At 54.5% G+C, this 27,507-nt stretch overlaps 3 protein-coding genes across 4 annotated transcripts; 1 reads left to right on the top strand and 2 right to left on the bottom strand.

The window, feature by feature from the left end:
- Window positions 1–7,697: 7,697 nt before the first annotated feature.
- Window positions 7,698–10,528, top strand: COL8A2 (collagen type VIII alpha 2 chain). Of its 2 annotated transcripts, none has more exons than XM_021713332.1 (2): window positions 7,698–7,764; window positions 8,483–10,528. In XM_021713332.1, exon 2 carries the CDS (start codon window positions 8,485–8,487, stop codon window positions 10,399–10,401), a length of 1,917 nt encoding a protein of 638 aa, XP_021569007.1. In that variant the 5' UTR covers window positions 7,698–7,764; window positions 8,483–8,484; the 3' UTR covers window positions 10,402–10,528. The 2 variants fall into 2 exon arrangements, with proteins under 2 accessions (XP_021569007.1, XP_008058160.1); XM_008059969.2 differs by having other exon boundaries at window positions 7,699–7,882.
- A 4,382-nt stretch (window positions 10,529–14,910) lies between these two features.
- On the bottom strand, window positions 14,911–23,624 carry ADPRHL2 (ADP-ribosylhydrolase like 2). The gene is made up of 6 exons (XM_008059970.1): window positions 23,362–23,624; window positions 17,526–17,622; window positions 17,046–17,253; window positions 16,778–16,962; window positions 16,332–16,432; window positions 14,911–15,750 (listed from the first exon to the last, which is right to left on the bottom strand). The coding sequence occupies exons 1-6, from the start codon at window positions 23,579–23,581 to the stop codon at window positions 15,458–15,460; spliced, it is 1,104 nt and encodes a 367-aa protein (XP_008058161.1). The 5' UTR covers window positions 23,582–23,624; the 3' UTR covers window positions 14,911–15,457.
- Window positions 23,625–24,219: 595 nt separating this feature from the next.
- Window positions 24,220–27,187, bottom strand: TEKT2 (tektin 2). Its single transcript, XM_008059968.1, has 9 exons — window positions 26,982–27,187; window positions 26,781–26,906; window positions 26,364–26,569; window positions 25,667–25,810; window positions 25,472–25,586; window positions 25,205–25,312; window positions 24,949–25,092; window positions 24,707–24,786; window positions 24,220–24,541 (listed from the first exon to the last, which is right to left on the bottom strand). Exons 1-9 carry the CDS (start codon window positions 27,135–27,137, stop codon window positions 24,328–24,330), a joined length of 1,293 nt encoding a protein of 430 aa, XP_008058159.1. The 5' UTR covers window positions 27,138–27,187; the 3' UTR covers window positions 24,220–24,327.
- Between the last annotated feature and the right edge of the window lie 320 nt (window positions 27,188–27,507).

Below are 27,507 nucleotides of genomic sequence, written 5' to 3'. Positions count from 1 at the left end.
TAAGGGCTGGGGCGATCCTCCCACCCACAGGCACTTGGAGCTGGGAGGCTGTCCTCGGTTTGCTTCCCTCTCTTTCACCACCCCCACCCCCATCTAGCTTTTGCTGTCTCGTCCCTCCCCCTGTCCCACCATGCAGTACGTCATAATGGTTAAGGGCTTGGGTTCTTAGCAGACCTGTGGGCAAAGCCTAGTGTCCCACCCAGCCAGTGTGCAAATCACTTTGCTTCTCTGAGCCTCTGTCTCCTCATCTGTAGAATAGCATCTCTATATAACAGCTGGGTGCGGTGGCTCACACCTTGTAATCCCAGCGCTTTGGGAAGCCGAGATAGGAGGGTCTCTTGAGGTCAGGAGTTCGAGACCAGCCTGGGGAACACAGTGAGACCCAGACTGTACAAAAAAAAAATTTGTCATTAGCTGGACATGGTGGCACACACCTGATGGCAAAAGTACCCCCCCCTTTTTTTGAGTTGGAGACTCACTCTGCCGCTCAGGCTGGAGTGCAGTGGCACACTCGTAGCCACCCAGCATCAACCTGTTGGGCTCCAGCGAGCCTTCTGCCTCAGCCTTCCAAGTAGCTGGAACTACAGGCACACACTACCACGCCCTGCTAATTTTTTATTTATTGTAGAGATGAGTCTCACTAAGTTACCTGGGCTGGTCTCGAACCCAGTTGCCTCGTCCTACTAAAGTGTTGGGATTACAAGCTGAGCCACCAAACCTGGCACCTTTTTTAAAAAAATTTTTGAGCCAGAGTCTCACTGTCACCCAGGCTGGAGTGCAGTGGCACGCCTACAGCCTCTACAGCCTCTACAGCCTCGACGTGCTAGGTTCAGCCTTCCCAGTAGCTGGAACTACAGTCATGCGCCACCATGCCTGGCTAATTTTTTTTGATTTATTGTAGAGACAAGGTCTCACCAAGTAGCCCAGGCTGGTCTCGAACCTCTGTGCTCAGGCAGTCCTCTTGCCTCCGCCTCCCAAAGTGCTGGGATTACAGGTGTGAGCCAACACACCCGGCTGGAATAGCACCCCTTGCCCCGGGAGTCTATGGGAATGATGTCATGTATTGCGTGTAAGGCCTCAGGTGGGCCTGGCACCCGCCTTTGAGCTGTGGTCCTCCCTCAGACTCCTCATTCACGCGGATACCTGCTCTGAGGTCCTGGCACGAGGCCTGATCTCAAGTGGGGCACAGGGGGACACAGTGCGGGTTGGAAGGGGTGCTAAGAGCGGGTCAGGAATTACCATGGAGGAATGAAGGGTAGGTGACTCACTGGGTGCCTGCCCAGGCTCCTGGCTACACTTGGGGCTCTCCCTCTGGCCCCCCGCTTGTCCATGCTCTTCTGCAGTCCTCCTTGCCCTGAGCATCCTCCCATCTGCACCCGACTTCCATCCCCCCCCACAGGGCCAGGGCTGTCCTGGATCCTCTTGTGGTAGTGTCATGACCTTGACCCTGGCCCATCCAGACCAGAGCCGATCCTCCCCTCCCTCTGCTCCCTGCTCCACACTCTGCCCCCTTCCACCTGCTCTGCCGTGCCCCTGCCTGACACCCCCATCAGAACATTCTGACTCTGTGCCTGTGTGAGCAATGTTCCTTAGGTGGCCAGTGCAGGAGGGCCCTGCCCTGCTCAGGAGAGATGAGATGGTCTGGTGGCTTGGGGCTGAGGTTCAAGAGTCAGGTTGCCTGGATTTGGGTTCTGACTGTGGTGCGCCCAGCAAGTGACCTCCTCGCCTGGTTGCCTCATCACCAAAACAACTCACAAACTGGTATGAGGATTACATGTAAAATGTAAGGCGCAATGGCACATGCCTGTAATCCCTATACTTTGGGAGGCCGAGGCGAGAGAATTACTCGAGACCAGGAGTTTGGGATCAGCCTGGGCAGCATAGTGAGACCTCATCTCTACAAAAAATAAAAACCATTAGCTGGGCATGGTGGTGAGTGTCTACGCAGGAGGCTGAGATGGGAGGATTACATGAGTCCAGGAGTTCAAGGCTGCAGTGAGCTATGATCACACCACTGCACTCCAGCCTGGGCAGCAGAGCAAGACCTTCTCTCTAAAAAATAAAATAATTTAAATAAGTAATTAATTTTTAAAAAGCATTAGGAAGCCAGGCTCGGTGGCTCAGCCTGTAATCCCGTGCTTTGGGAGGCCGAGGTGAGTGGATTGCCTGAGCACCGCAGGTTCGAGACCCGCCTGGGCAACTTGACGAGACCTCATCTCTACAATAAATTAAAAAATTAGCCGGGCGTGGTAGCAGGCGCCTGTAGTTCCAGCTACTTGAAAGGCTGAGGCAGAAGGATTGCCGGAACCCAGCAGGTTGAGGCTGCGGTGGCCTGGAGCAGCCACTGCACTCCAGTCTGGGCGATTAAGTGAGACTTCAACTCAAAAAATAAAAAAAAATAAAAAATAAATAAAAAGCATTAGGGGTCAGGCTTGGTGGCTCAAACCTGTAATCCCAGCACTTTGGGAGGCTGAGGTGAGGGGATTGCCTGAGCCCATGGGTTTGAGAGTAGCCTGGACAACTTGGCGAGACCTCAACTCTACAATAAATCAAAAAATTAGCCGGGCTCGGTGGCTCAACCTGTAATCCCGCACCTTTGGGAGGCTGAGGTGAGTGGATTGCCTGAGTCCGCGGGTTCAAGACCCGCCTAGGCAACTTGGTGAGACCTCATCTCTACAATAAATCAAAAAATCAGCCGGGCGTGGTAGCGCGCGCCTGTAATTCCAGCTACTTGGAAGGCTGAGGCGGAAGGATCGCCGGAGCCCAGCAGGTCGAGGCTGCGATGGCCGGGAGCAGCCACTGCACTCCAGTCTGGGCGACAGAGTGAGACTCCAACTCAAAAAAAAAAAAAAAATTAGTCGGGTGTGGTAGTGCGTGCTTATTGTTCTGGCTATTTGGAAGGCTGAGGTGAAAGGATTGCTGGAGCCCAGCATGCCGATGCTGGAGTGGCCATTAATTAGTGTGCCACTGCACTCCAGCCTGTGTGATAGAGTGAATCTCAAAAAAAAAAAGGCATTAGGACAGTGCCTGGCATGATGATCAGCATTCCCCCATGGGCCAGGCCTGCACTACAACTTCACTGAGTTGTCAGAGCAAGAAGAGGCAACCTGTTGAGGGTGGGCTCTGGGCAAGGCCTCAGCTCCGACACGTCCCAGTCCTGTGTCCTGCACGTGAGTCCTACAGTTTCATCTTCCATTTCTACATCTGTAAGATGGCGGTAATAATTGCATGAGTGCCGGGGTTTGGTGAGATGAGTAAAGAGGAGGAGGCCTTTGAAGTCTGGATCGCCACCTGGCACACAGGGCCAGGCCTGTGCGTGGCAGGGGTCATTATTACACTGTGAAGGGAGGTTAAGGGACCTGTGTGAGGTCACACAATGGGTTGGTGGTGGGGCTGGGACCTGAACTTTGGGAGCCAGGCCATCATTTTCATGGACCTTCCCCGAAGCCCTGCATTTATTCGTGCAAAGCTCCATGGGATTCTGAGCCTGGAGGGACGTGGAGCTGAAGCTCCAGACCCAGCCTGACCCTGGAGAGGGCCTTGCTCCTACACCCATCCCAGGGTGTGCATAGCCCATCCCCAAGCTCTGCTTGCTGCAGGTGCAAGTGCAGAGAGGTGGGCAGAGTGAGGGGAACCCAGAGCAGGGATTCGAGGGGAAGTGAGACTTTCCTCGGGTGTGAACCTCCAAATAGAACCTCATAGAACCTCATTCAGGCCAGGCGTGGTGGCTCACACCTGTAACCCCATTACTTTGGAAGGCCAAGGCAGAAGGATTGCTTGAGGCCAGGAGTTTGAGACCAGCTTGGGCAGCATAGCAAGACCTCTTCTCTACAAAAAATAATTAGCCAGGTGTGGTGGCTCACACCTATAATCCCAGCTACTGGGGAGACAGAGGTGGGAGGATCACTTGAGCCTAGGAGGTTGAGGCTGTGGTGAGATGTGACTGTGCCACTGCACTCCAGTCTGGGTGACAGAGTGAGACCCTGACTCAAAAAAAAAAAAATTTCATTTAAATAATGGGTATCCTTTTGCTCTTCCAATCTTCTGCCATGTGAAACCCCAGCATTCCTTTGCTCTGCAATTTCATGGTGCCGTCTTAGAAGCAGAGACGGAACCCTTCACGGACACTAAACCTGCTGGTCCCTTGATCTTGGGCTTCCCAGTTTCCAGAACTGTGAGAAATAAATTTCAGTTCTCTGCAACAAATAAACAAATAAATAAATGGCATCTACTCTGAGCCAGGCATGATACTTATCACAGTAGCCGTGAGATAAAATAGCCACTTAAAAAAAATAACAATAGCTGGGTGGCTCACGCCTATCATCCTAGCACTTTCAGAGGCTGAGGTGGGCAGTTGGCTTGAGCCCAGGAGTTTCAGACCAGCTTAGGCAACATAGGGAAGTTTCGTCTCTAGTAAATAAATAAGCAAACAAATAAGTCAGGCATGGTGGCACGCGCCTGGAGTCCCAGCTATTTGGGATGCTGAGGTGGAAGGATCACCTGAGCCCAGGAGGTTGAGGCTACCATGAGCTGTGATTGTCATGCTCATGCCGTTGCACTCTAGCCTGGGTGACAGAGTGAGAACATGGAGCTGAAGCTGCAGTGAGCTATGATCACACCACTGCACTCCAGCCTGGGCAACAGAGCAAGACCTTGTCTCTAAAAAATAAAATAATTTTGTTTTTATTTATTTATTTTTTTTGAGTTGGGTCTCACTCTGTCACCCAGACTGGAGTGCAGTGGCCGCTCCCGGCCACCGCAGCCTCGGCCTGCTGGGCTCCAGCGATCCTTCCGCCTCTGCCTTCCGAGTAGCTGGAACTACAGGTGCGCGCTACCACACCCGGCTGATTTTCTGATTTTCTGATTTATTGTAGAGATGAGGTCTCGCCTGCCCAGGTGGGTCTCAAACCCGCGGGCTCAGGCAATCCACTCACCTCAGCCTCCCAAAGGCACAGGATTACAGGCTGAGCCACCGAGCTGGCAAATAAAATAATTTTAAAATGACCATTGTTTTGTTAAGCACTGGCCAGGCCATGTTTTCTTAGCTTTGGTCCCTCCCCCTACCTTGAGGAGGTGATTGTCCTCTCTGTCTCTCTCTAACTTATTTTCTAAATAAACTTTGTTTGAGAACTTTGGGAGAAAAAAGCTTTATTGAGATATAATTTGTACATCATACAATTGGCCTATTTAAATGTACACTTCAGGGTTTTTTTTCACTGTATGCAACTATCACAATCCATTTTCATCACCCCTTAAAGAAACCCTGCACCTCTGTACCCGCTAGCAGTCACTCCCCATTTCCTCCTCCCCTTGGCCTTAGGCAACCCCTAGTCCACTTCCTAGCTCCATGGATTTGCCTGTTCTGGACATTTCGTAGAAGTGGACTCATACAGTATGTTGCCTTCTGTGTCTGGTTTCTTTCACTTAGCTTAGTGTCTTCAAGGTTCATCTGTGCTGTAGCAGGTATCAGTACTTCGTTTTATTATGTATTAAAGATGGGGTCTCACTGTGTTGCTCAGACTGGCTTTGAACTCTGGACTTAAGCCATCCTCCTGCCTTGGCTTCCTGAGTAGCCGGGCCTGCAGGTGTGCACCACCATGCCTGGCACTCCATTCCTTCTTATTGTTGAATAATATTTTATTTATTTTTTTATTTCTTTTGAGTTGGAGTCTCACTCTGTCGCCCAGACTGGAGTGCAGTGGCCGCTCCCGGCCACTGCAGCCTCCGCCTGCTGGGCTCCGGCGCCTCAGCCTTCCAAGTAGCCGGAACTACAGGCGCGCACTACCATGCCCGGCTAATTTTTGATTTATTGTAGAGATATGGTCTTGCCAAGTTGCCCAGGCGGGTCTCGAACCCACGGGCTCAGGCAATTCACTCACCTCAGCCTCCCAAAGGCGCGGGATTACAGGCTGAGCCACCGAGCCTGGCTGAATAATATTCTATTACATGGATATGCCGCACTTTCTCCATCCAGCCATGGTTGGACATTTGGACAAGTCTCTCCTTCTGACTATTATGAATGTTGCTGTTAGGCACGCTCATGAAAAAAAAAAAAAGGAGCCGGACTCGGTGGCTCAGCCTGTAATCCCGCGCCTTTGGGAGGCTGAGGTGAGCGGATTGCCTGAGCCCGCAGGTTCGAGACCCGCCTGGGCAGTGAGACCTCATCTCTACAATAAATCAAAAAATCAGCCGGGCGTGGTAGCGCGTGCCTGTAATTCCAGTTACTCGGAAGGCTGAGGTGGAAGGATCGCCGGAGCCCAGCAGGTCGAGGCTGCGGTGGCTGGGAGCGGCCACTGCACTCCAGTCTGGGCAACAGAGTGAGACTCTAACTCAAAAAAAAAAAAAAAAAAAGGAAAAGAAAAGAAGTCTCCTTTTTTATCATTAAAAATAATCTCAGGCCTATAATCCTAGCACTTTGGGAGGCCAAGGTGAGAAGATTGCATGAGCCCATGGGTTCAAGACCAGCCTAGGCAACTTGGGGAGACTTCATCTCTACAATAAAACAAAAAAGAATTAGCCAGACTTGGTGGTGCATGCCTGTAGTTCCAGCTACTTGGAAGGCTAAGGCGAAAGGATTACCTGAGCCCAGCAGTTCAAGGCTGTGGTGGCCGTGAGTGTGCCACTGCACTCCAGCCTGGGCAACAGAGTGAGACTCCAACTCAAAAAAAAAAAAAAAAAGGAGCACTCATGGACAAGTTTTTGTGTGGACGTATTATCTCCTTTTACAGATGAGGAAACCTCTTGCCCGAGCTCCCACACTGGTGAGAGGACGCCTCAGGCTGCCTGTTGGAATCCAGAGCTTTTGAGTTTCTCCCCTTCTCAGGCCTTGTTTTCCAAGCTAAGCTAAATGCTATAACAGGGATAGGTTGGGCATGGAGTGAGGCTCTGTAGAGGAAGGAGTGACAGCATCCTTGAACCTTAAAGGATGGATAGGAGGGTCAGAAAAACATGGCAGGCAGAGAAGCAGCCTGTGCAAAGGCCCAGAGGGTGAGGCCACCTGGCGCCTGGAGCTATGAGAAGTTCTGGTTTACTGGGTGGAGGTGTGGGGGGAGGGGAGAGGTAGAGGGGTGAAGAGGCACAGAGGAGGTTAGAAGGGCCTTGGACGCTGTGCTGAGCACCATGGACTTGATCCCGAATGCAGGAAGCCCAGAGGGACATCAATAGAAAGTGGTCAGGCAGACCTAAGCCAAATCCCAGCTCTGCTTCTTAGAGACCTTTGCTTTAGTTTTATCGTCTGGAAAATGGGGATGACAATAATAATACCTTGTTAAGTGCTGTGAGGATTGAGTCCGTCTCTCTAAAGAGCTCAGCCTGGCAGAGAGCTGGCCCAGCAAAGGGCGGTGGTGTTACTGTTAAAGGGCTTTCAGCAGGGGATGTTGGCTTGTGCTCTAGAGGGCACGCTGGCTGCAGAGGGTGACTGGTCTGGGGGCGGTTGTTGTCCTGGGAAGGCCAGACCCTGGGAGATGGCAGTGGCGAGGGTCGGAAGGTTGGGAAGCAACTTCTGCAGACCCCTGTGACTTTGGAAATTGCTTGTAAATAATATCTAAATTTGGAATCTCTTCTCAGCCTTTTGACAAAGATCAAGTGTAACTCTAAATTAGGATCTTTTTGTGAGCCCCTGGGTGTGGTGCCAAACCACCTAGGGGGCTGGCTTGATGACCTCTCTCTGTTCCTCCCTGCAGTACACCCTCGGACGCCATGCGGGGGGTTCTGACACCCCTGTCTTTGCTGCTGCTGCTGCTGATGCTGGGGTGTGGGCCACGGGCATCTTCTGGTGGCGGGGCCAGCGGGGCAGCAGGCTATGCTCCAGTGAAGTACATACAGCCCATGCAGAAAGGACCTGTGGGACCGCCCTTCCGAGAGGGCAAGGGCCAGTACCTGGGTGAGAGCCTCCCCCCACCCCATGCCTCAGATAGCTCTTGACCCTCGGAACTCCCTGCCGCTCTGATCTCTGTTAGTTCCTCCCAGCCCCCTCACCACCCCTCGATCCCCACCAAAGGTCTTCCCAGCTCCACTTTTCTTCCTGATGCCCTAGAGGACCTGGAAACAGGGTGCAGCTTGCTGACACAGGTGGCCTTCCAAGGGGATGCAGCAGGAAGGTTAATGGGGCCGTTGGGGGATGCTACACCAGCTGGCTCTGCGGCAGGCTGCTGGCTCCACCTGGTGGCCACTCCATCTCCAGGTCATGCAGGGATACGTGTCCGTGGGGAAGGCCCAGCCTGGGGAGGTTGGGTGCTAGGAGCCCTGGGTGAGGAAACCTGGTAACCCCCATGATGGCCACCGGACCACCCTCAGACTCCTTCTTCCTTGAGAGTAAAAGAAGAATGCGCAGAGATGGGCAGACCGGGGAATAGTCTCACAAGCAGATATGAGAGTCTTGTTCCGCCCCAGTTTACATCATACTGGTATGGACAGTGGGTAGATGGGGGTTCCCTGTCTCCCCTGTCTAGCTCCTGACTGCCTCTTTTTCTCTCTTTCTCAGAAATGCCTCTACCGCTGCTGCCAATGGACCTGAAGGGAGAGCCTGGCCCCCCTGGAAAGCCCGGGCCTCGAGGTCCCCCTGGCCCTCCTGGCTTCCCAGGAAAACCAGGCACTGGAAAGCCAGGGCTCCATGGGCAGCCTGGCCCTGCTGGCCCCCCTGGCTTCTCCAGAATGGGCAAGGCTGGGCCCCCAGGGCTCCCAGGCAAGGTTGGACCACCAGGGCAGCCGGGACTTCGGGGGGAGCCAGGAATACGAGGGGACCAGGGCCTTCGGGGACCTCCAGGACCCCCTGGCCTTCCTGGCCCCTCAGGCATCACCGTCCCTGGAAAACCAGGTGCCCAGGGGGTGCCAGGGCCCCCAGGATTCCGAGGGGAACCAGGGCCCCAGGGGGAGCCTGGACCCCCAGGTGAGCGAGGCCTCAAGGGGGATAATGGAGTAGGCCAGCCAGGGCTGCCTGGGGCCCCAGGGCAGGGGGGTGCCCCTGGACCCCCTGGTCTCCCTGGTCCAGTTGGCTTAGGCAAGCCAGGTTTGGATGGGCTTCCTGGGGGCCCTGGAGACAAGGGTGAGTCGGGGTCTCCCGGGGTTCCAGGCCCCAGAGGGGAGCCAGGAGCAGTGGGCCCAAAAGGACCCCCTGGTGTAGATGGTGTGGGGGTGCCAGGGGCAGCAGGGGTGCCAGGGCCACAGGGCCCAGCAGGGGCCAAAGGGGAGCCAGGGACCCGGGGCCCCCCTGGACTGATAGGCCCCACCGGCTATGGGATGCCAGGCCTGCCAGGCCCTAAGGGGGACAGGGGCCCAGCTGGGGTCCCAGGGCTCCTGGGGGACAGGGGTGAACCAGGTGAGGATGGGGAACCAGGGGAGCAGGGCCCACAGGGCCTTGGGGGCCCCCCTGGACTTCCTGGGTCTGCAGGGCTCCCTGGCAGACGTGGGCCCCCTGGGCCTAAGGGAGAGGCAGGGCCTGGAGGACCCCCAGGGGTGCCTGGCATTCGGGGTGACCAGGGGCCTAGTGGCCTGGCTGGAAAACCTGGGCTCCCAGGTGAGAGGGGACTTCCTGGGGCCCATGGACCCCCTGGACCAACTGGGCCCAAGGGTGAGCCAGGTTTCATGGGCCGCCCTGGAGGACCAGGAGTGGCAGGAGCCCTGGGGCAGAAGGGTGACTTGGGGCTCCCTGGGCAACCCGGCCTGAGAGGCCCCTCAGGAATCCCAGGACTTCAGGGCCCAGCTGGCCCTATCGGGCCCCAGGGTCTGCCAGGACTGAAGGGTGAACCAGGCCTGCCAGGACCCCCTGGAGAGGGGAAAGTGGGAGAGCCCGGCACTGCTGGGCCCACGGGGCCACCTGGGGTCCCCGGCTCCCCAGGACTTACGGGCCCTCCTGGGCCTCCTGGGCCTCCTGGGCCCCCTGGTGCCCCCGGGGCCTTCGATGAGACTGGCATTGCAGGCTTGCACCTGCCCAATGGTGGTGTGGAGGGTGCTGTGCTTGGCAAGGGAGGCAAGCCACAGTTCGGGCTGGGTGAGCTGTCGGCTCACGCCACGCCGGCCTTCACTGCTGTGCTCACCTCGCCCTTCCCTGCCTCGGGCATGCCTGTTAAATTTGACCGGACCCTCTACAACGGCCACAGCGGCTACAATCCAGCCACTGGCATCTTCACCTGCCCCGTGGGCGGCGTCTACTATTTTGCTTACCATGTGCACGTCAAGGGCACCAACGTGTGGGTGGCCCTGTACAAGAACAACGTGCCGGCCACCTACACCTACGACGAGTATAAGAAGGGTTACCTGGACCAGGCGTCCGGCGGGGCTGTGCTCCAGCTGCGGCCCAACGACCAGGTCTGGGTGCAGATGCCCTCGGACCAGGCCAATGGCCTCTACTCCACCGAGTACATCCACTCCTCCTTTTCAGGATTCTTGCTCTGTCCCACATAACCCGCGGGGGGGCCCTGCTGCCCTGGCCTCCTCCTCTTTAGTGGTAGAGTGACCTTTTCAGTTACGGAGAACCTCCATTGAAAGAAAAAAACCCAAAGGTTGAACAGAGGCGGCCGTGACCTTGGCCTGAGAAGACTGTCTTGCTTCCTCTCTACATGCAGGCTGAGATTGTTTCTGGAAGGGGCTGGCCTGATTTCTTTCCTCTAAATGTCTGTGCAGTGTTGGGGTTGCACCCCCTCTTCCTGTCCTGCCTGACCTGCAGGCACGTGATGCTCATGGGTGAGTCCTGGCCCCTACTGGGCCCTGAAGGGGCTGAGAGGAGACTGAGCTCCCCACCCATCTGCCTGGGGAAGCCTCCCTGTGGCCCCCCAGTGGCACCTGCTCAAGGAATGGGGCACGCCTCCCTCACAGTCCTTGGCTGGGGCTCCTTCAGCTCCCCCAGGACCTTCAGCATATGACAGTGGACTCAGGACTGTGGGGTTTCCTTCAGGAGAAAGGGAGGGGGGGGGACCAGCCAGGTGGCCAGCGTGGACACCTACCAGGACTGCAACCCAACGGTGCTGCTGTGCCATCAGGCCCATCCATGGCAACTGTGTGACCCTCTCCCCAGGCTCCTGGGAAGGGTCAGCCTCCTTTTCCTGCTCCGGCAGCGGCCATGGGAAGGTGACTTGTGAGGGCTCGGGGCATGGATCTGGGGCAGGACACAGCTCTTCACATTCATCCCCCTCCCTGGGCTGCCCCCACCAGCTCTGGCTCCATTTAGCATGAAGGCCGATGCACAGGCTCTGAGGGACAGTCACAGGCCAGAAAGATCAAACTCTGAAATGTCTAGCACAGATGGTGGTAGGAGGCAGGGTTGGCCGTTAGCACACACGAGCACTCCTCCCTTTTTCCCTTCCACCTGCGGGGAGGTGCTGATTTTCTCGTGTGGAATTGTAAGGGGATCCTTGCCACCCTACCCCCAATGTAGAGCGCCTCTTGCTTGGCCCTCTGAACAAGGTGCACACAAGCTGGGGGATGAGGAAGGCCCCACTCGCTTTTCCTTAATAAGAGCCATCTGGTGGGTATGTGTCTACTAGAGGGGTTAATCTGTGGGGGCTTCCTCTCCTTCCACCCTCTGGTTCCAATTTCCTGTTCTAAGCAGGATTAGGTCCCGGGAGGCTATGGCTCGGAGAGAAAGGGTGCCAACAGGCCCCTTTGGAATGAGTTGGCTCTGGACGTTTCTGCCATTTTCCCCACTCAGAGCTCCTCTGCAAGAAGCAGGCAGGATGCCCCTCCCAAGCCCTCAGCCCCTTGTTCAGGCTGAGAGGATCAAGCTAATTAGTGCAGGGGCTGGGGGACATTCTTGCCCACATGAGGATGGCTACCTTCCCGGTGGCTGGAGGCCTTGTCCTCAGCCCTGGGTCATTCAGTATGTGGTCTTGTTGCACTGCTAGGATTCTGGCCACCTCCATCCAGACTGTCCATGTTTGAAATGGAGGGTGACTGCTGACTTCTGACTTGCTAAGCTAAGCTGTGGTTCCCTCAGCTCCCTGCCAGTTCTCCTCCCCTGCCCACAACTTCTCCAAACAAAGCAGGCTGTTTAATTGCTCACTTTAGCTTTCTTTTTTTTTTTTTTTGAGTTGGAGTCTCACTCTTTCACCCAGACTGAAGTGCAGTGGCCGCGACCTGCTGGGGCTCCGGTGATCCTTCCGCCTCAGCCTTCCAAGTAGCTGAAATTACAGGCGCGTGCTAGATTTTTGATTTATTGTAGAGATCAGGTCTCACCAAGTTGCCCAGGCAGGTCTCGAACCTGCGGGCTCAGGCAATCCACTCACCTCAGCCTCCCAAGGTGCGGGATTACAGGCTGAGCCACCGAGCCCAGCTTCACTTTAACTTTCAAAGGGAGAAATGGAAACCCAGATCTGCCCATGTGACACTTGAAAAGGTTTTAGCTAGGGTTCATGGTGGATTTTTTACTCCCTATCACCCAAGAGAACCAACCAAGGAGTCTCAAGACCATAGCTGGTGGGGTTCCTTTGTTCAACTTCCTCCTTCCCTGGGTCAGAGCCACTGGAACATGTGAAGGACAGGTTCCCATTGCCAGAAATTAGTCATCTCCTAGTGGGGGCCCAGGGGACTGAGAAGGTATCAAGGGAGTCTAGAAAGAGCTGTTTCAGAGCTGAGCTTCTGCCAAATCTCATTCCTGAAGCCCTCTGGGAGGGGTGGTTGGCGTTTCTGAGATGTTTATGGGATTTGAGTTGCAGGTGTCCACTTAACTGACTAGCTTTGGTAAACAATGCCAGATTTTAACTATGAAAACTACATTACCTTGTGCATTTTTATATTGATTCCTATTTTTTTTAAGATTAAGGTTTAAATGTTTTCCACTAGTAATTTCATTTCTAACTTGGTATAGGAAGCTTAGTTCTTTACATACTTATCATGTGCCCTGTGTCACAGAAGATTCGGGAAAAATGCACTTGGGAATCAAAGAAAATGGGACTTCTTTTTGATAAGCAAAACAACCGTATTGACTGTATTGACACAACCTCAATAAAACCCGTTGTATAAAACAGTGCTGTGCTGAAATTGGCATTGAAGTGGAGGCATCTCAAGCCTCTGGGCTTTGTAAGGTATCCAGGGAGCTCTCTGGGGGTCATGTGCCCTTGCAAGGTGTGTGCATTCCCCAGCCCGGGTGTCTGTCACAAAGGTTTGGTGTTGCTAAGCTGCTGGGGCTCTACACCAACCAAATGCGAAGAGGCATTTTAAGAAACCAAAGGAAGGCAGTGGTTGGAGCTGAGGATGACAGATCAAACTTCACTGGAACATTCCTGCAAGCTCTCAGGGGTAGTGGAGCATGACAGCTGGCTCAGGATCCCAAGGTCAAGTTTCAACATCTGATACAAATTATGAATGAAATCATAAAGCTTTGTTCCTGAGGGCCAGGCTAGTGCCAGGCTCAGTGCAGAAAACAGGGCTGGGGGAGCCATCCTGGGCAGAAAGCACCTGCTCACAGCCTGCCATGCTCAGCAGTGACAGATCTGTCCTTGGCACCGGGCACTGAGGCAGTGGACCTGAAACAATCCATGTCCTAAAGTCTGTAGCTGGGCAGAACACCATCTTGGCTGAAAGCAGACCTGCCCAATGGTCCTGGAACCTCAGGCCAGCTGCAGACTCTGCATGCTTGTCTATCTGCTGAGGCTGGAAGGATGCTCAGAGAATATTCCTGCAGTTGGAAGGGAGGATTCCCCTTCCTTTCAATTTTCCTTTCTTCAAAATGGATGCTAGTCCCAACTACTTGTTAGGAGGATCGCTTGAGCCCAGGAGTTTGAGACCAGTCTGGGTAACATAGTAAGACCTTGTACTAAAAAAAAAAAAAGAAAAAAAAAAGAAAAAAAAAAAGGCCAGGTGAGGTGGCTCATACCTATAAACCTATAACTCCAGCACTTTGGGAGGCTGAGGTGAGAGGATTGCCTAAGCCCAGGAGTTCGAAACCAGCATGGGCAACTTGGCGCGACCTCATCTCTACAATAAATCAAAAAATTAGCTGGGTGCGGTGGGACGTGCCTGTAGTTCCAGCTACTTGGAAGACTGAGGTGGAAGGATCACCTGAACCCAGTAGGCCACGGCTGTGGTGGCCGTGAGCATGCCACTGCACTTCATCCTGGGCAAGAGAGTAAGACTCTGACTTAAAAAAAAAAAAAAAAAAAAAGATGTTAACCAGGCATGGTGGCTCACTCCTATAATCCCAGCACTTTGGGAAGCAGAGGCAAGAGGACTGCCTAAGCCCAGGAGCTCGAGGCCAGCAGACTGGGCAACTTGGCGAAACCTCATCTCTACAATAAATCATAAAATTAGCCAGGCATAGTGGCGTGCACCTATAGTTCCAGCTACTCGGAAGGATGAGGCAGAAGGGTTGCCTGAGCTAGGTCGAGGCTACGGTGGCCATGAGTGTGCCACACCACTCTAGCCTGGGCAACAGAGTGAGACTCGGACTGGGGAAAAAAAAAAAGGATGCTGTGCACAACTTCCTGGCTAGGCAAAGCCTTCAACTAGGCGTCAAGATACAAACACACAGCACTCAGTCCATCCAGGGCACCTCTGACGACATACTGTCTCCACTCAAAGGTTGGCAGTCTGGTGACAGAAGGGCCCTCTGTATCCTTCCTGTTCCTGGCCCAGATGGGACTAGCTCCTGTTTGGGGAAGTCAGGCTCTGAGATGAGAATAATCTGGCTTGTTCCTGCCCACTGCCTCTGGCAAAGCACTTGGCCCAGCTGCCAGGGCCACTGCAAGTAATCTCCAGCAGGAAAAGCCACCAACCCGTGCGGGCTCTGCCCTTCCTGGCTGAACACACAGGCAACTGGAAGAACTAAAGGAATGTGCCTGGCAACACAGCAGTTCATCACCTTGGATTCCAGCTCCCAGGAAAGTGCAGCCCAAGCAGAGAGGCACTAGACTTGAGAAGCTCAAGTTGCCAGGGGACAGGAATCCATTCAGGGCAGAGAGCAACATAGGAAACAGTGGCGGGATTCACCAAAAACTGTTTTATTGCTTGACTTCCACTGGAAACTGTTAACAAGTCCAGGACAGCTAAGAGCCAGGCGTGACCCCGATCAGCCGGGTGCAAGTGCCTGTCCCTTCATCCACATAACCTGCTGCTCGGGGGCCGTGCCCAGTCAGACAGGCTTGCTGGCAAGTGGGCTAAAACCCAACAAGGAGAAATGATGCCACTGCAGATCATTTCCACCTCCCCAACCCCACATCCTAGATAATAAAAGAAAATGCCATAAGTACCCTCCAAAGTAAACCCGCCCTGGCCCCTCAGTCTCACTGAAGGCTGGGAGGACTCCACAGCTCTGCAGTGAGCCAGAGACCCAGTACCAGCGAGGCCCCAGTCCCTCACTCGCTGCTCCAATGACCTCCCTACAAGGGACTCCAGCCCCACTGGTGCACTCAGCCCCACACTGCAGGAAGACCAAGGCAGGGGAGCCAAGCTCCCAGAACCTCAGGGTTTCCAATCTGAGCTGTAGTTGGTTCCGCTGGACCTAGCAGAGCCCCAGCAGCCATGGCCCTCATGGACTTTTCTGGAAGACCCGGTGCAGGCTCTGGGCCAGGACATCTGTCTCCTCATAGCCCTCACAGCTTTGCTGCCAGCTCTCTGGCACCTGATCCATCCCATAGTAGGCACCAGCAATGGCCCCTGCCATGGTGGCAATGGTGTCTGTGTCCCCACCAAGGGAGATGGAATAGATGAGAGTCCTTTGGAGGCTGTTGAAGGCAGTGGGGATCTCGGGGTCAGGCTCCATGCAGCGCAGGAAGCAGTAGATGGCGGTGGGCACTGACTCAAAGGCAGCAATGCCATTCCCTGTGGGGAAGCCGGGTTAGAGGGGCTTGATGTACCCAGGCCCCAGGCTTCCTGCCATCTGCCACAAGTTGGCACTCTCAGTTTCAGGCAGGGCTGTGATTAAGATCTCAGGCTGTAGTTAGACCACCTGGGTCCAAATGCTGGCTCCAACCACACAGGCTGTGTGACTGGGAAAGTTCTTTAATCGCTAGGATTCCTGCTCAGTATGGAGAGTGAATCAGTTAGGAACTCTCCCCCAGGGATGCTGTGAGGATGACGCGAGCTCATGTCTAAAGTGTTCTGCACAGGGCCCAGTACAAGTATGAGCTAAATCAACACCTGTTATCAACATTAGCTATACTACTTTGTGCCCCTCTGCCATTTCCAGGAACAAATCTGCCAGACTGAAGGTGCTGTAGCTTTTGAGCTCGAAGGTGCTGAGCTCACAATCCTGCCAAGGACCCTATAGAGCGTGGCTTCTGTGTGCCCAGGGAAAAGTGTGACAGTAGGCATGGCTCAGTGCTCCCCTCCCCTTCCTGAGCCCAAGCCTGACCCTGTGGGGTAAAAGGTGGGGGAAACAAATCACAGGCAGGTCCACCCACCTAGCTCGGACACCACTTCCTCTCTGGTCACTGAGTCCTGGTCCAGAAGCTCTCCAATCTTCTTCAGTCGGCTGGAGTATGGTCGCTCCTCCATGCCCAACCTGTGGGTTGGGGAGAGATTTCAGGGCGCTCAGAGCTAGAGGGGGAGACTGGGCAGGCAGAAGGGGCTGCAGAGGGGAGCAAGCAGGGATGTGGGCAGGCTGACTCCCAGGCACAGGTGCCCCGACAAGAGCGGGGAGAGGAAGGAGTGAGCAGGTGGTTTTGGACTCTGGGTCCCGGAGAGCCTTGAAGCACACAAAGGTGGTGAGGTTTCTCCCTGCCCCTCCCTGGGGTTTGCAATTAAAGAAGAAAGGGTTCAGCTTGTGGCAATGCCAGAGGCCCCCAGCCCACCTGTGCACCCACAGACACACCACACACCTCCAGCCCTAGCTCCAGCCCATACTTACTCCCTGGCATCCGAGACAGACTGGGCATCACCCTCCAGCTCCTCCATGTGGTCCAGAAGTTGCTCGAGAAAGTGCTCACTGGACGACTCACCCTGCAAAGCCAAGTGCACAGCCAGGGCCTGCAAGATGGCGCCATTGTAACCCAGGGAGGAGGCATGTGTCAGCTGGGCCGAGAGCCGGGCAAACTAGGGAGAAGGAAACCTGCTGTCACAGAGCCCCTGCTGCAGAAAAAGGAGGGGAAAACCCGGGAGCCAGCCCGCCTTGGTACCTTCTGCACATCCTTGATGCTGCTATAGGCCAGGGGGATGCCAGCCACCCGCATGGCACCCCCATTGCCATAAGAGCCTTTCCCGTTAAACTGTGCTCGGGCAGGCTCATAGACATCGCGGCACTTGGGGTTCAGGAGTTTCTTGAAGACAGTGATTACTCCTGCACCGTAACCCCTGTCAGGGTCTTTCTTGTACTCCTGAGCAAACCTAAGGGAGAGAAGGGAGAGGGAATTGGGGTTTAAAAGATGCCTGTCATGGTTGGGAGAGGACATTTAGACTGGTTTGGAAAGAGTGAGCCTTGGGGACGTAAGGAGCCCATACCACCTGCGCTGTCATTTCTAGCTTGGGAAGCTGAATCAGCTGAACAGGATCCTGCTGACGAGGATGCATCCTGGGCATGCACAGATGTCATCCCTGTGGTCAAGGGCTGCAATGACTCTGCCCACCTGGCCTGCCTCCCCCCAGGACCATCCCCTCACCTATGAGCCATGTCCACCTCGTCGAAGGCCTCCTTGGCAAGCAGGGACTGCACCAGGGCCCTGGCCATGGCTGTGTCGTCTGTATAGTACAAGGCTTCTGCAGGGAGAGGACGCAGGGTGAGGACCTCCTGCTCATCTTTCGGAGTCACCACATCTAAAGTGACCTGAAGCCAGCCTCTCACTCCTGCCATTTCCTGGCTCTGAAGAGCCTTAGGTTTCAGCCTCGGAATTTTCAGGAATTCTTTATTCTGAGTTAGTCACCATGTCCTTCCTGCTGCCATCACAGTCTTAAGAGGACCTGCTTGTTGGACTACAGGCAGAGCCTCTCACAACTTCTGCACGTTCCCCACTCTCCAGTGCAGCCTCTCAATGCAGCTTCAGAATTCCTCCTAAGAACAGAGAATCACTTTCCTCATCTCAGCCCCCTGCTCAGAATGGCTGACTGTTGCCTTCAGGATGAGGTCCAGGCTGGGTGCAGTGGTTCACGCCTATAATCCAAGCACTTGGGGAGGTGGAGGAGAGAGGATTTCCTGAGCCTAGGAGTTTGGCACCAGTCTGGGCAACATGGTGAGACCTCATCTCTACAAAAATTTTGAAAAAATTAGAGGGTTTGTAGTTCCAAAGATCGTCTGAGCCCAGCAGGCCAAGGCTGCGGTGGCCGTGGGTGGGACACTGCACTCCAGCCTGGGCAACAGAGTGAGACCAACTCAAAAAATCAACAAAAAAAGGATGAGGTCCATGGTCTTGGCCTTCAAAGTTCTTTCCAGTCTAACCCCTTCCTTCTTTGCCATCTTATATCCCAATGCCCCCCATCCCACATGCCCTTAGAACCAGTTTTAGAGCAGGGTCAAGTGCTTTCCAGCTGGGGTTGTGCCCCTCCCACCTCCTTTTCCTCTGAGCCCTGTGAAGACTGTTCTAGTGCTTCCATCACAGCACCACTGGTCATTTCTCATACAGGCTGCAAGGGGATTGGTTATGTGAGGAAGAGCTGGTTTCAGGACAGGAAGCAGACTCCCCAGGAAACCTCCAATCGTTGCATTGCTACTGCTTCCCTGGCCCCCGAGACATCCCAGTCCCAAGTCCCACTCTCCCCTTCCCTGCTCACTCTTAGGAGGTCCTTCTCCACAGTTGTGCTCCCCAGAGGCCCCCAGGGAGTGAGTCTCCTTTTTGGTCCAAGGTAAAGCCCACCCCCATCCCCGGGAACCTTGTTGGTTCTTTGTCCCTTCTCTACTGCATCCTCAACCTCTCTTGCTGTGAAGGGACAGTATCTATTTGCTTTTTGTTGCTCTCCCCCAGGGAACCACCTCTCTCTACTCTTAGTCCAGGTAACTTAGGGCACGGAACTAACCACACCTGTGGCAATGCCAGAGGCTCCCAGTGGTATTATGAGATACATACACACACTTTCACCCAGGGTTCCTGGCTCTGAACTCTCATAGCCCTTGTTGTAATGTTGGGGTGCTTTAGGCCTCAGGAGAAGGCCTCAAGAAACAGAATCTCTCTCTCTGACCTTCTCCTGTTTTTCTTTCATCTGCCCAAGGCAGGACTCTAATCAGACTGTGGGTCTCATTCCAGAGAGGGCCCTGTCCCATACTTTGGAGGAAGGAATGCTGTATAAAGAGGCCAAGAAGAATCTGAACAATGAGACCATGGCTGGGCATGGTGTCTCATGTCTGTTATCCCAGCACTTTGGAAGGCTGAGGTGGGAGGATGGCTTGAGCCCAGGAGTTTGAGACCAACCTTGGCAACATAGTAAAACTGTCTCTACAAAAAAAAAAAAAAAAAAATCAAGCCAGGAGCAGTGGCTCAAGCCTATAATCCCAGCACTTTGGTAGGCTGAGGCAAGAGGATTGCCTGAGCTCAGGGTTTCAAGACCAGCCTGGGCAACTTAGCGAGACCTCGTTTCTACAAACAAACAAACAAACAAATACCCAAAAAAACAGCCAGGCATGGTGGTGTGTGCCTACAGTTCCAGCTACTTGGAAGGGCAGAAGGATCGCCTGAGCCCAGCAGGTCAAGGCTGCAGTGGCTGAGCATGCCACTGCATTCCAGCCTGGGTGACAGAGTGAGACTCCAACTCAAAAAAAAAAAAAAAATCAAAACACCAGGCACAGTGGCTCATGCCTGTAATCCCAGCACTTTGGGAGGCAGAGGTGAGAGGACCAGTCTGAGCAACATGGTGAGATCTTGTTTCAAAAAAATCAGCCGGGCGTGTTGGCACATGCCTGTAGTTCCAGTTACTTGGAAGGCTGAGGTGGAAGGATCATCCGAGCTCAGCAGGTCCAGGCTTTGGTGGCCATGAGCGTGCCACTGCACTCCAGCCTGAGCGACAGAGTGAGACTCTGATTAAAAAAAAAAATCAAAACAATTAACTGGGCATGGTGGTGCACATCTGTAGTCCCAGCTACTTGGGAAGCTTAGACTGCTTGAGCCCAGGAGTTTGAGGCTGTGGTAAGCTGTGATCGTGCCACTGCACTCCAACATGGGTGACAGTGAGATCTTGTCTCAAAAATAAACAAGCAAATAAAAACTAGACCTTGCTGGGTTTCCCCACTCAGTCTATTAGTATGAGATCATACCCTTTTTGTCCAATCACATTTCTACATGGTTGTCAATCATGCCTATGTAATGAAATCTCCATAAACACCCAGGATTTGCCGGGCGTGGTGGCTCACGCCTATAATCCCAGCACTTTGGGATGCCAAGGTGAGAGGATTGCCTGAGCCCACGGGTTTGAGATGAGCCTGGGCAACTTGGTAAGACCTCATCTCTACAATAAATAAAAAAATTAGTCAGGTGTGGTAGTGCACACCTGTAGTTCCAGCTACTTGGAAGGCTGGGGTGGAAGGATCACCTGAGCCTGTCAGGCAGAGGCTGCGGTAGCCATGAGTGTGCCACTGTACTCCAGCCTGGACAACAGAGTACAGCTCTAACTCAAAAAAACAAAACAAAACTCAGGGTTTGAAGAGCTTCCAGGTGACTGAATACATGGAAGTTCCTGGAGGGTGGCACACCAGGGGAGGGCACAGAAGCTCTGTGTTCCCCTGAGTTCTGTGAGTCACTCCAGCAAATTAATCGAATCCAAAGGGAGGGGTCATGGGAACCCCAACTTGAAACTGGTTAATAAGAAGTTCCGGAGGCCCAGACCTACAACTAGTGGCTAGGGTGGGGGCAGTTTTGGGGACTGAGCCCTCAACCTGTGGGATCTGACACTGTCTCCAGGTAGACAGTGTGGGAATTGAATTAGAGGACACCTAGCTGGTGTCCGCTGCTTGGAGTGTGAGGAAAATCCCCACATTTGGCCACAGGTGTTGTTGATTATTGTGGTGGTGAGAGCGAAGGAAAAAACATGGTTTGAGAGTTTTTCCCAAAACATTCCCCATCCTACTCATGTGTGCAGACACACCACATACCTGGTGCGTGTAGCACACCCCATTGCCTTGTTTAGGGATGGACATATGACCTCAGTCAGGCCTATGGGACTCAGGTGGGACTTTTGTTGGGAATGCTACAAAGAGAAACTTCCTCTGTTGGAGCTGCTGAGGTGAGACCTGCTGGGAGCTACCCCATGGGAAGAATCAAATAGGTGAATGAAGTCCACCAAGAAAGCAGATCTTAGCCTGGCACAGTGGCTCATGCCTGTAATCCCAGCACTTTGGGAGGTGGAGGTGAGAGATTGCCTGAGCTCTGGGGTTTGAGACCAGCCTGAATAACATGGTGAAACCTCGTCTCTACAATAAATACATTAAAAAATTAGCCGGGCATAGTGGCACATGCCTGTGGTTCCAGTTACTTGGAAGGCTGAGGTGGAAGGATCACCTGAGCCCAGCAAGTAGTGGCTGCAGTGGCCATGAGTGTGCCACTGCACTCCAGTCTGGGTGAAAAAGACTCAAAAAAAGAGAAAGCAGATCTGAACAGTGAGAGGAACAGAGCATTGAGGCTATGGTCTGAGCACCAGGAATCAGCTCTGTGGGAAGCCACGCCTGCCTCTGGACTTTCCTGTTATGTAGCCAATACATTCCCCGCCCCCCTTTTTTTCTGTTTTGGTCACTTTGAGTTGGGTTTTCTGTCACTTGCATCCAAAAGATCCTAAAACATCTTTCAACCTAAGTCATACTTTTTCCTTACATTAACATCAAACTAAAATAAAATTAAAAGAAGCATCCTTTCAGCTTGTCTTCTCAACTGTAGCTCATCTGTCTCCTTCCCTTCATATCAAAGCACACTATTTTCTCATTTTGCACTTCCTTCTAACCCAAACTTAATTTGGACTTAGAAAGTCCAAATTTCCCCCTACTTAACTCTTCTACAGCATGACCAGTAACCAGTGTCTTCATCTTGAAATTCTTTTCCCAGGTTTTGTTGATACCCCCTTCTACTTTTCTATCAAACTGGTTCCTTCCCTCCACCTCTACCGCCCTCTTGAATACAAGTGTTCTCCAGGTTTCTGATTATGGCATTTTCTTCTTACTATTCTACATATTCACCAAGAAGACGCACATCCTCTGCCTGATCTCTGAGCTGCATGCTACCTGTGCTGAAACCTGCACTGAGAGCAGACAACACAAGAGAAGGAAAAAGGGGAGTTAGTTTTATAGACAAGGGACAACACATGCAAACGTCCGGTCTACAGGAAGCTTGGTGTGAGAAACCCAAGAACAAACAAGGCCAAGGGTGGTATAAGTTGAAATCGCAGGCTGGTGCAGCGCCTCCTGCCTGTAATCTCAGCACTTTGGGAGGCCAAGGCAGGAGGATCATCTGACTCCAGGAGTTCAAGACCAGCTTGGGCAACACAGCAGGACCCGTCTCTAACTTAAAAAATTAAAAAGGAGCCGGGCTCGGTGGCTGACTGTAATCCCAGCACTTTGGGAGGCTGAGGTGAGAGGATTGCCTGAGCCCGCGGGATCGAGACCCGCATGGGCAACTTGGCGAGACCTCATCACTACAATAAATCAAAAAATTAGTTGGGCGCCTGTAGTTCCAGCTACCTGGAAGGCTGAGGCGGAAGGATCGCCAGAGCCCAGCAGGTCGAGGATGCCGTGGCCGGGAGCGGCCACTGCACTCCAGTCTGGGCGACAGAGTGAGACTCCAACTCAAAAACAAAACAAAACAAAAAAATTAAAAAGGAAAAAAGAAATTGCAGACACAGGCAGGGGTCCGGACGGGGCAGAACACGTTAGGGAATTTGGCTCTATCTTAAGGGTAATGGGAAATCACAGCAGGGTTTATTCGAGGAGGACGGGATCAGATTTATGCTTTGAGAAAGGCACTCCCTGTTGTGTGGAGAACGGATTGGTGGCGTACTGATTCCAAAGAATTTAGGTTCCCGGAAGTCAGCGAGGGCTATCCTACAGACGGCCTCGACTTACGATGGCCTAATTTAGAACTTTCCACTTTCAGATGGTGTAAAGAGCTATGTATTCGGTAAGCTCCTTGATTTACTATGGGCCTACGTCCAGACAAACCCGCTGTAGATTGAAAACACGCTTGCGATTTAGGATGTCTTCCATTTACGGTGGGCTTATCGGCAGTCGAAGGACCACGTGTACACTAGCCTGGGCGCAACCCCGGAGGATGCTGCCCAGACTCCCGGCTTGCTCGGTTGAGACGCCGGGGTGGCCAAGCAGAGTTGGGGAACGCTCGGGGCGAGAACAAGTAAAGACGGAGCTTGGGCTCGGACACGCCGAGTCGGTGGCGTGTGAGGCATCCAGCCCACGGCAGCCTCATCGCCACGCACCCCCCCGCCTGGTCCACAGCCCGGAGCCTGCTCCCCTCCGGCCTCCTTCCCCGAGAGTCCCCGCGGGCGGGGCGTCCACGTGCGCCCGGCCCCGCCCACCTGTCCGCGCGCTCCCGGGCGTGCCGGGGTCCGGCTCCAGGCTCTGCACGTGACGAAGCACTGACGTCAGGTCGACGGTGTCGTGGGCCTCGTAGACGGCGCCCACGCAGTCCCCGAGCAGCGCGCCGGCCAAGCAGCCGCGGAAGCGCGAGAGGGAGCGGGCCGCGCCGGCCCCGCCGCCGCCCGCCGCCGTCATCGCCGCCACCGCCGCCACAGCCATCCGCGCGCAGGCCACTCGCCACTTCCGGTGCCGCCGCTGCCGTTTCCCTCGTCCCCGGCCCCGCTGCGCTCCGGTGGCGGGGAGCCTCCGCGTCGCTCCCCGCCCACAGCGCCACCCAGCGGTCCGGAGCCGCGGCGCCTCGCAGACCTCGCCAGCTTCTGCTGTGAGCCCCTTTCTCCCAACTTGTAAAAGCCTCAGCCTGCAGGGAAGGCCCGTAAAGGATCTCCCAGGGCTGGGCACTGAGCCCGACCATTGGATTACTCCAGACCACTGCCTCCCCCGCCTCCGCGAGAGCCCCTGACTCCTCACCCCCCACTCCTGTGGCAGCACTAGCTCTTGGTCCCCTCTCAGGCCTGGACCACCTCCACCAAGTGATCCTAGTTCTCTCTGGACCTCTCTTGGGCACCAAAAGGGCAGGCCTGGGGCCAGCTGTGGCAGGGCTAGGTAGAGACTGTGCTGCTAGAGCCTAGGGGGTGCTGGCCTAGCCCAGAGAGGAAGAAAGGAGGGAGGGGAAGGAATCAGATTTGAAACGCAGAGCTGGGGGTGCGATGTCCCCACTTTTGTTCCTCCACACATAGGAGGGTGAGTTAGAAGTCCTTCCCCTCCCTGCTGGCTGCATGTAGGGGTAGCAGAGAATATCCTGGCCTGAGAATCGTCACATTTATTAACTTCCTTCTCTCGTCCCGCTTCCATTTCCCACCCAACCTTGTCCTCCCCAGCCCTCCTCCTGCCCTCCTCCTCCAAGGCTAGGCCAGCTCCAGCTGGCAGCTTTTGAGTGGACTCAGGGTGCGGTTTGTGGTACGTGTGAAGGTGTCCACCTCAGGTACAAACTTCTCCGCAGGCACCGTCAGCTTGCGTCGCGTGTCCATGCACTTGGCGTCCAACAGCATGGAGTTGGCCTTGCAGGCAATGTCAGCCTGTAGCCGGGCCAGGTGCTTGTCCAGGGCGTCCAGCGCATCCCTGGGGAGGAGGCGTTAACAGCCCATCACCCCCCATGAGATAGGAGGTTTGGGCAGTACCCAGCCTTCAGGCAATAAGACAAAGCCTAGATGAACCAGCAGGCAGCAAGAGGCCCCATCAGTGGACAGTGTATCCCCGCCCCTCCTGCCCACTCCCCAAACCTACTGTGCTTGTGCCAGCTTCTGCTTGAGGGCAGCAATGGTTGCCTCTAACTGGTGAACCTCGTCTGTGAGGCCATATTGTGCCTGGAGACAGATAGGCAGGTTGGGAGTGGCGGCTCAGGCATACTTTCCTTCACCCGTGGGCCTGAGTGCTGCCCTGTGTCCATGCCCTTGCTCCCTTGCTGGGGAATGATCCTGAGGAAACCTCAGTGGGGGCTCGTGCCCCCCACTGGGGTACCTTCGCACCTGATCCCGGCAGAGTTCTACATTGGGCCGGTAGGTTCTGGCCTCTAGCCGGGTGTGGGATAGCTTCAAGTTCAGTAGCTTTCTGCGCAGATCCTCCTCCAAATGCCGGATGTCCTCCTGCAGCTCGGCGATCTCCTCCAAGGTCTGCAGGGGACAGAGTGACTGGTCTTCACCAGCTGACTCACCATGTGGCACCAGATCCAGGGCCTCCTGGCCCGGCATGCGGCTCCTCGTCCAGACCCCAGGAGAAGCTCACGTTCTTCTCTTGCCACTTGAGCTCACTGTATACTTTCTCCATCTCCCGCAGCCGCTTCCTGAAGGCAAATTCCGTTGCAACCCTCTGGGCTTCGAGCTCGTTGTTGGTCTGTAGGACAGGAAGTAGGCAGAGTGAAGGGAGGGTCTAAGCTCTTGGCCATCTGAGGATGTTGCTCAAGTGAGGGGAAGGGGGGCCATGTGGTCAGCAGGGAACAAAAGGTAAGGGCTGAGTGCACACGTGGGCCATGGGTGAACTGCAGTCAGTCACCTCCGCAATAGTCAGGGCAGTGGCCTCCCTCAGCTCCATGGCTGCTTTCATCTCGGCCTCTGCTCGCTCCTTGTTGAACTGACTGAAGTCATCCCACTGCTGGAGTGTGGTGGAGCTGCAGGTGGGAGGGAATATGGGGTCAGGAGGGCACACGGGTAGGAGGGAGAAGGAGGGACTGACAAAAACCCTTCTTACCCATCCAGGACACGTGTGGGATTGATCTTCAGAGAGATGTTTGGGGACTTGAGGTTGAGAGAGAGACAGCCTCTGTCGATCTCCAGCGTCTCCATTTTGCCTCTGTGGTCGAAGTTGAGCTGCTGCCGGACTTCCTGCAGGAGGCTGGGGAAAGCACAGACACAGTCAGAAACCATCCCACAAGGCCCCAGACACAGGCCTCAGTGTACTAAGGGGTCATGCCAGGATGAGGAGGCTGACTCTGGCCAGCAGAAGACAGTGGAACTGCTGCTGTAGCTGAGACAAAGACCAGCACAGCTGGATGTGTTTTCCAGAGACAAAAAACAGTGACACCCAAGTGCTTGTACACATGCACGGGGCACACAGCTGCACGGGGGTATGCACCTGTGTTCACAAAGGCTCACGTGTACACGCTCACAGTGAGGTACTTAGGGGTGGTGGCAAGTGGGCTTCAATGCTCGTGCTCCCAATCAATTGATACTGGCTGCCTAGAGCAGGGGTGTGAGACATTTTCTGAAAATGTGTCCAGTCAGTGGAAAAATGCTGCAGCCAATGAGTGGTTTTTGCCATGGGCACAGGAGGGCCAAAAGGTAGCAGAAGAGCCAGCTGTTCACTGTCCACAATACTGGTGTTCCACATTCAAGGCACAAAGCCTTCAAGTGCCTGTGAACATGCGAGAGAGCCGCCCCTCCCTTACCAGAGCTGCTCAAAGGCCTGGCTAATCTTCTGTTGCAAGGCCTTCCTGGTGGCCTCAATGACCTCCACCTCTTTATGCAGCTCGTTCTCCACTGGGTCCTTCACCACATCAATGTCTCGCCGACTCTCGCGCAGGGTCAGACACTCAATGGCCACATCCAGAGGCAGGTTCTTGGCCTGCAGGTTTTGCTCTGCTGACTCTTTCATCTAGAAAAGAGGGGGCACAGAAAGCTGGTGGGGCCACCCATGGGGAAGTGGCACTTATCCCCGCGTTAGCAGAGGGGCCAGTGAGTGACTCGGATGAACATGCTGCTCATGCTCCCACCACCACCACCAAGAGATCCCTAGCCCAGAAATGGGGAAGGAGGGAAGGTCTTTGCAGCAGAGAGTCTCCTGGCACCCAGCCCTAGCTCCCTGCCTGTGTCAGGACATCGATCTCAGCATCCAAATCCATCAGACACTTGTCCAGCATCTCCTTCCACCGGTTGACTGTATCGATCCTCTCTGCCAGTCGAGTTCTATTGTCATGTTCATCCCAAATGGTCTGGAAGAGGCAGGGCCAGGTTAAGAGGGTTGGGGACTATTCCTCTGCACACCCAACTGAGCTCCTGCCCCTAACCTGGTTGTTGGTCTCATTGCGGAGGACCCGGGCCTCCTGGCGGATCTGATGGGAAGCATCTCGCTGCTGCTCAGCGTTGGTGGACAGCAGGTAGCTGTTGGTGTGCCAGTCGGACAGCTGGAAGCGCTGACTCGGCTTGACGCTCAGCGTGGTCATGGCATAGGGACCCGAAGGGTCGGAAACCCCCAGACCTGTTCCTGGATACACCACCTGCACAGGCAAACCAGTGGGAGCCTGCTCAGGAGAACGCTCCCCTCCGCGGGGCATACTCCTATCTGTTTTGCTCTGAGCCCCTTCCTGCTGGAAAGCTGCTAGGGAACAGCCCCTTGCTTTACTCGACTTCCTGTGAGGAAGTTTCCTCCCGTCAGACACAAACCCCTGGACCCTGCAGGTCCTGAAGCAGGTAAAAGGAAATGTGGAATCTCCTGCTCTGTGTGTGGATAGTGCCAAATACGGTGTATGTGTGTGGGGAGGTGTGTAGGAAAAAATAACCCTAATCCATCCCGACTTCCAGCAACCACGTCTT

This window comes from Carlito syrichta, unplaced genomic scaffold, assembly GCF_000164805.1.
Source record: "Carlito syrichta isolate Samal-C Ts95f unplaced genomic scaffold, Tarsius_syrichta-2.0.1 Scaffold304465, whole genome shotgun sequence".
In the NCBI taxonomy this organism is placed as follows: domain Eukaryota; kingdom Metazoa; phylum Chordata; class Mammalia; order Primates; family Tarsiidae; genus Carlito; species Carlito syrichta.
The sequence above is the reverse complement of the archived record's forward strand: the minus strand, read 5'-3'. Positions and strand labels throughout refer to the sequence as shown.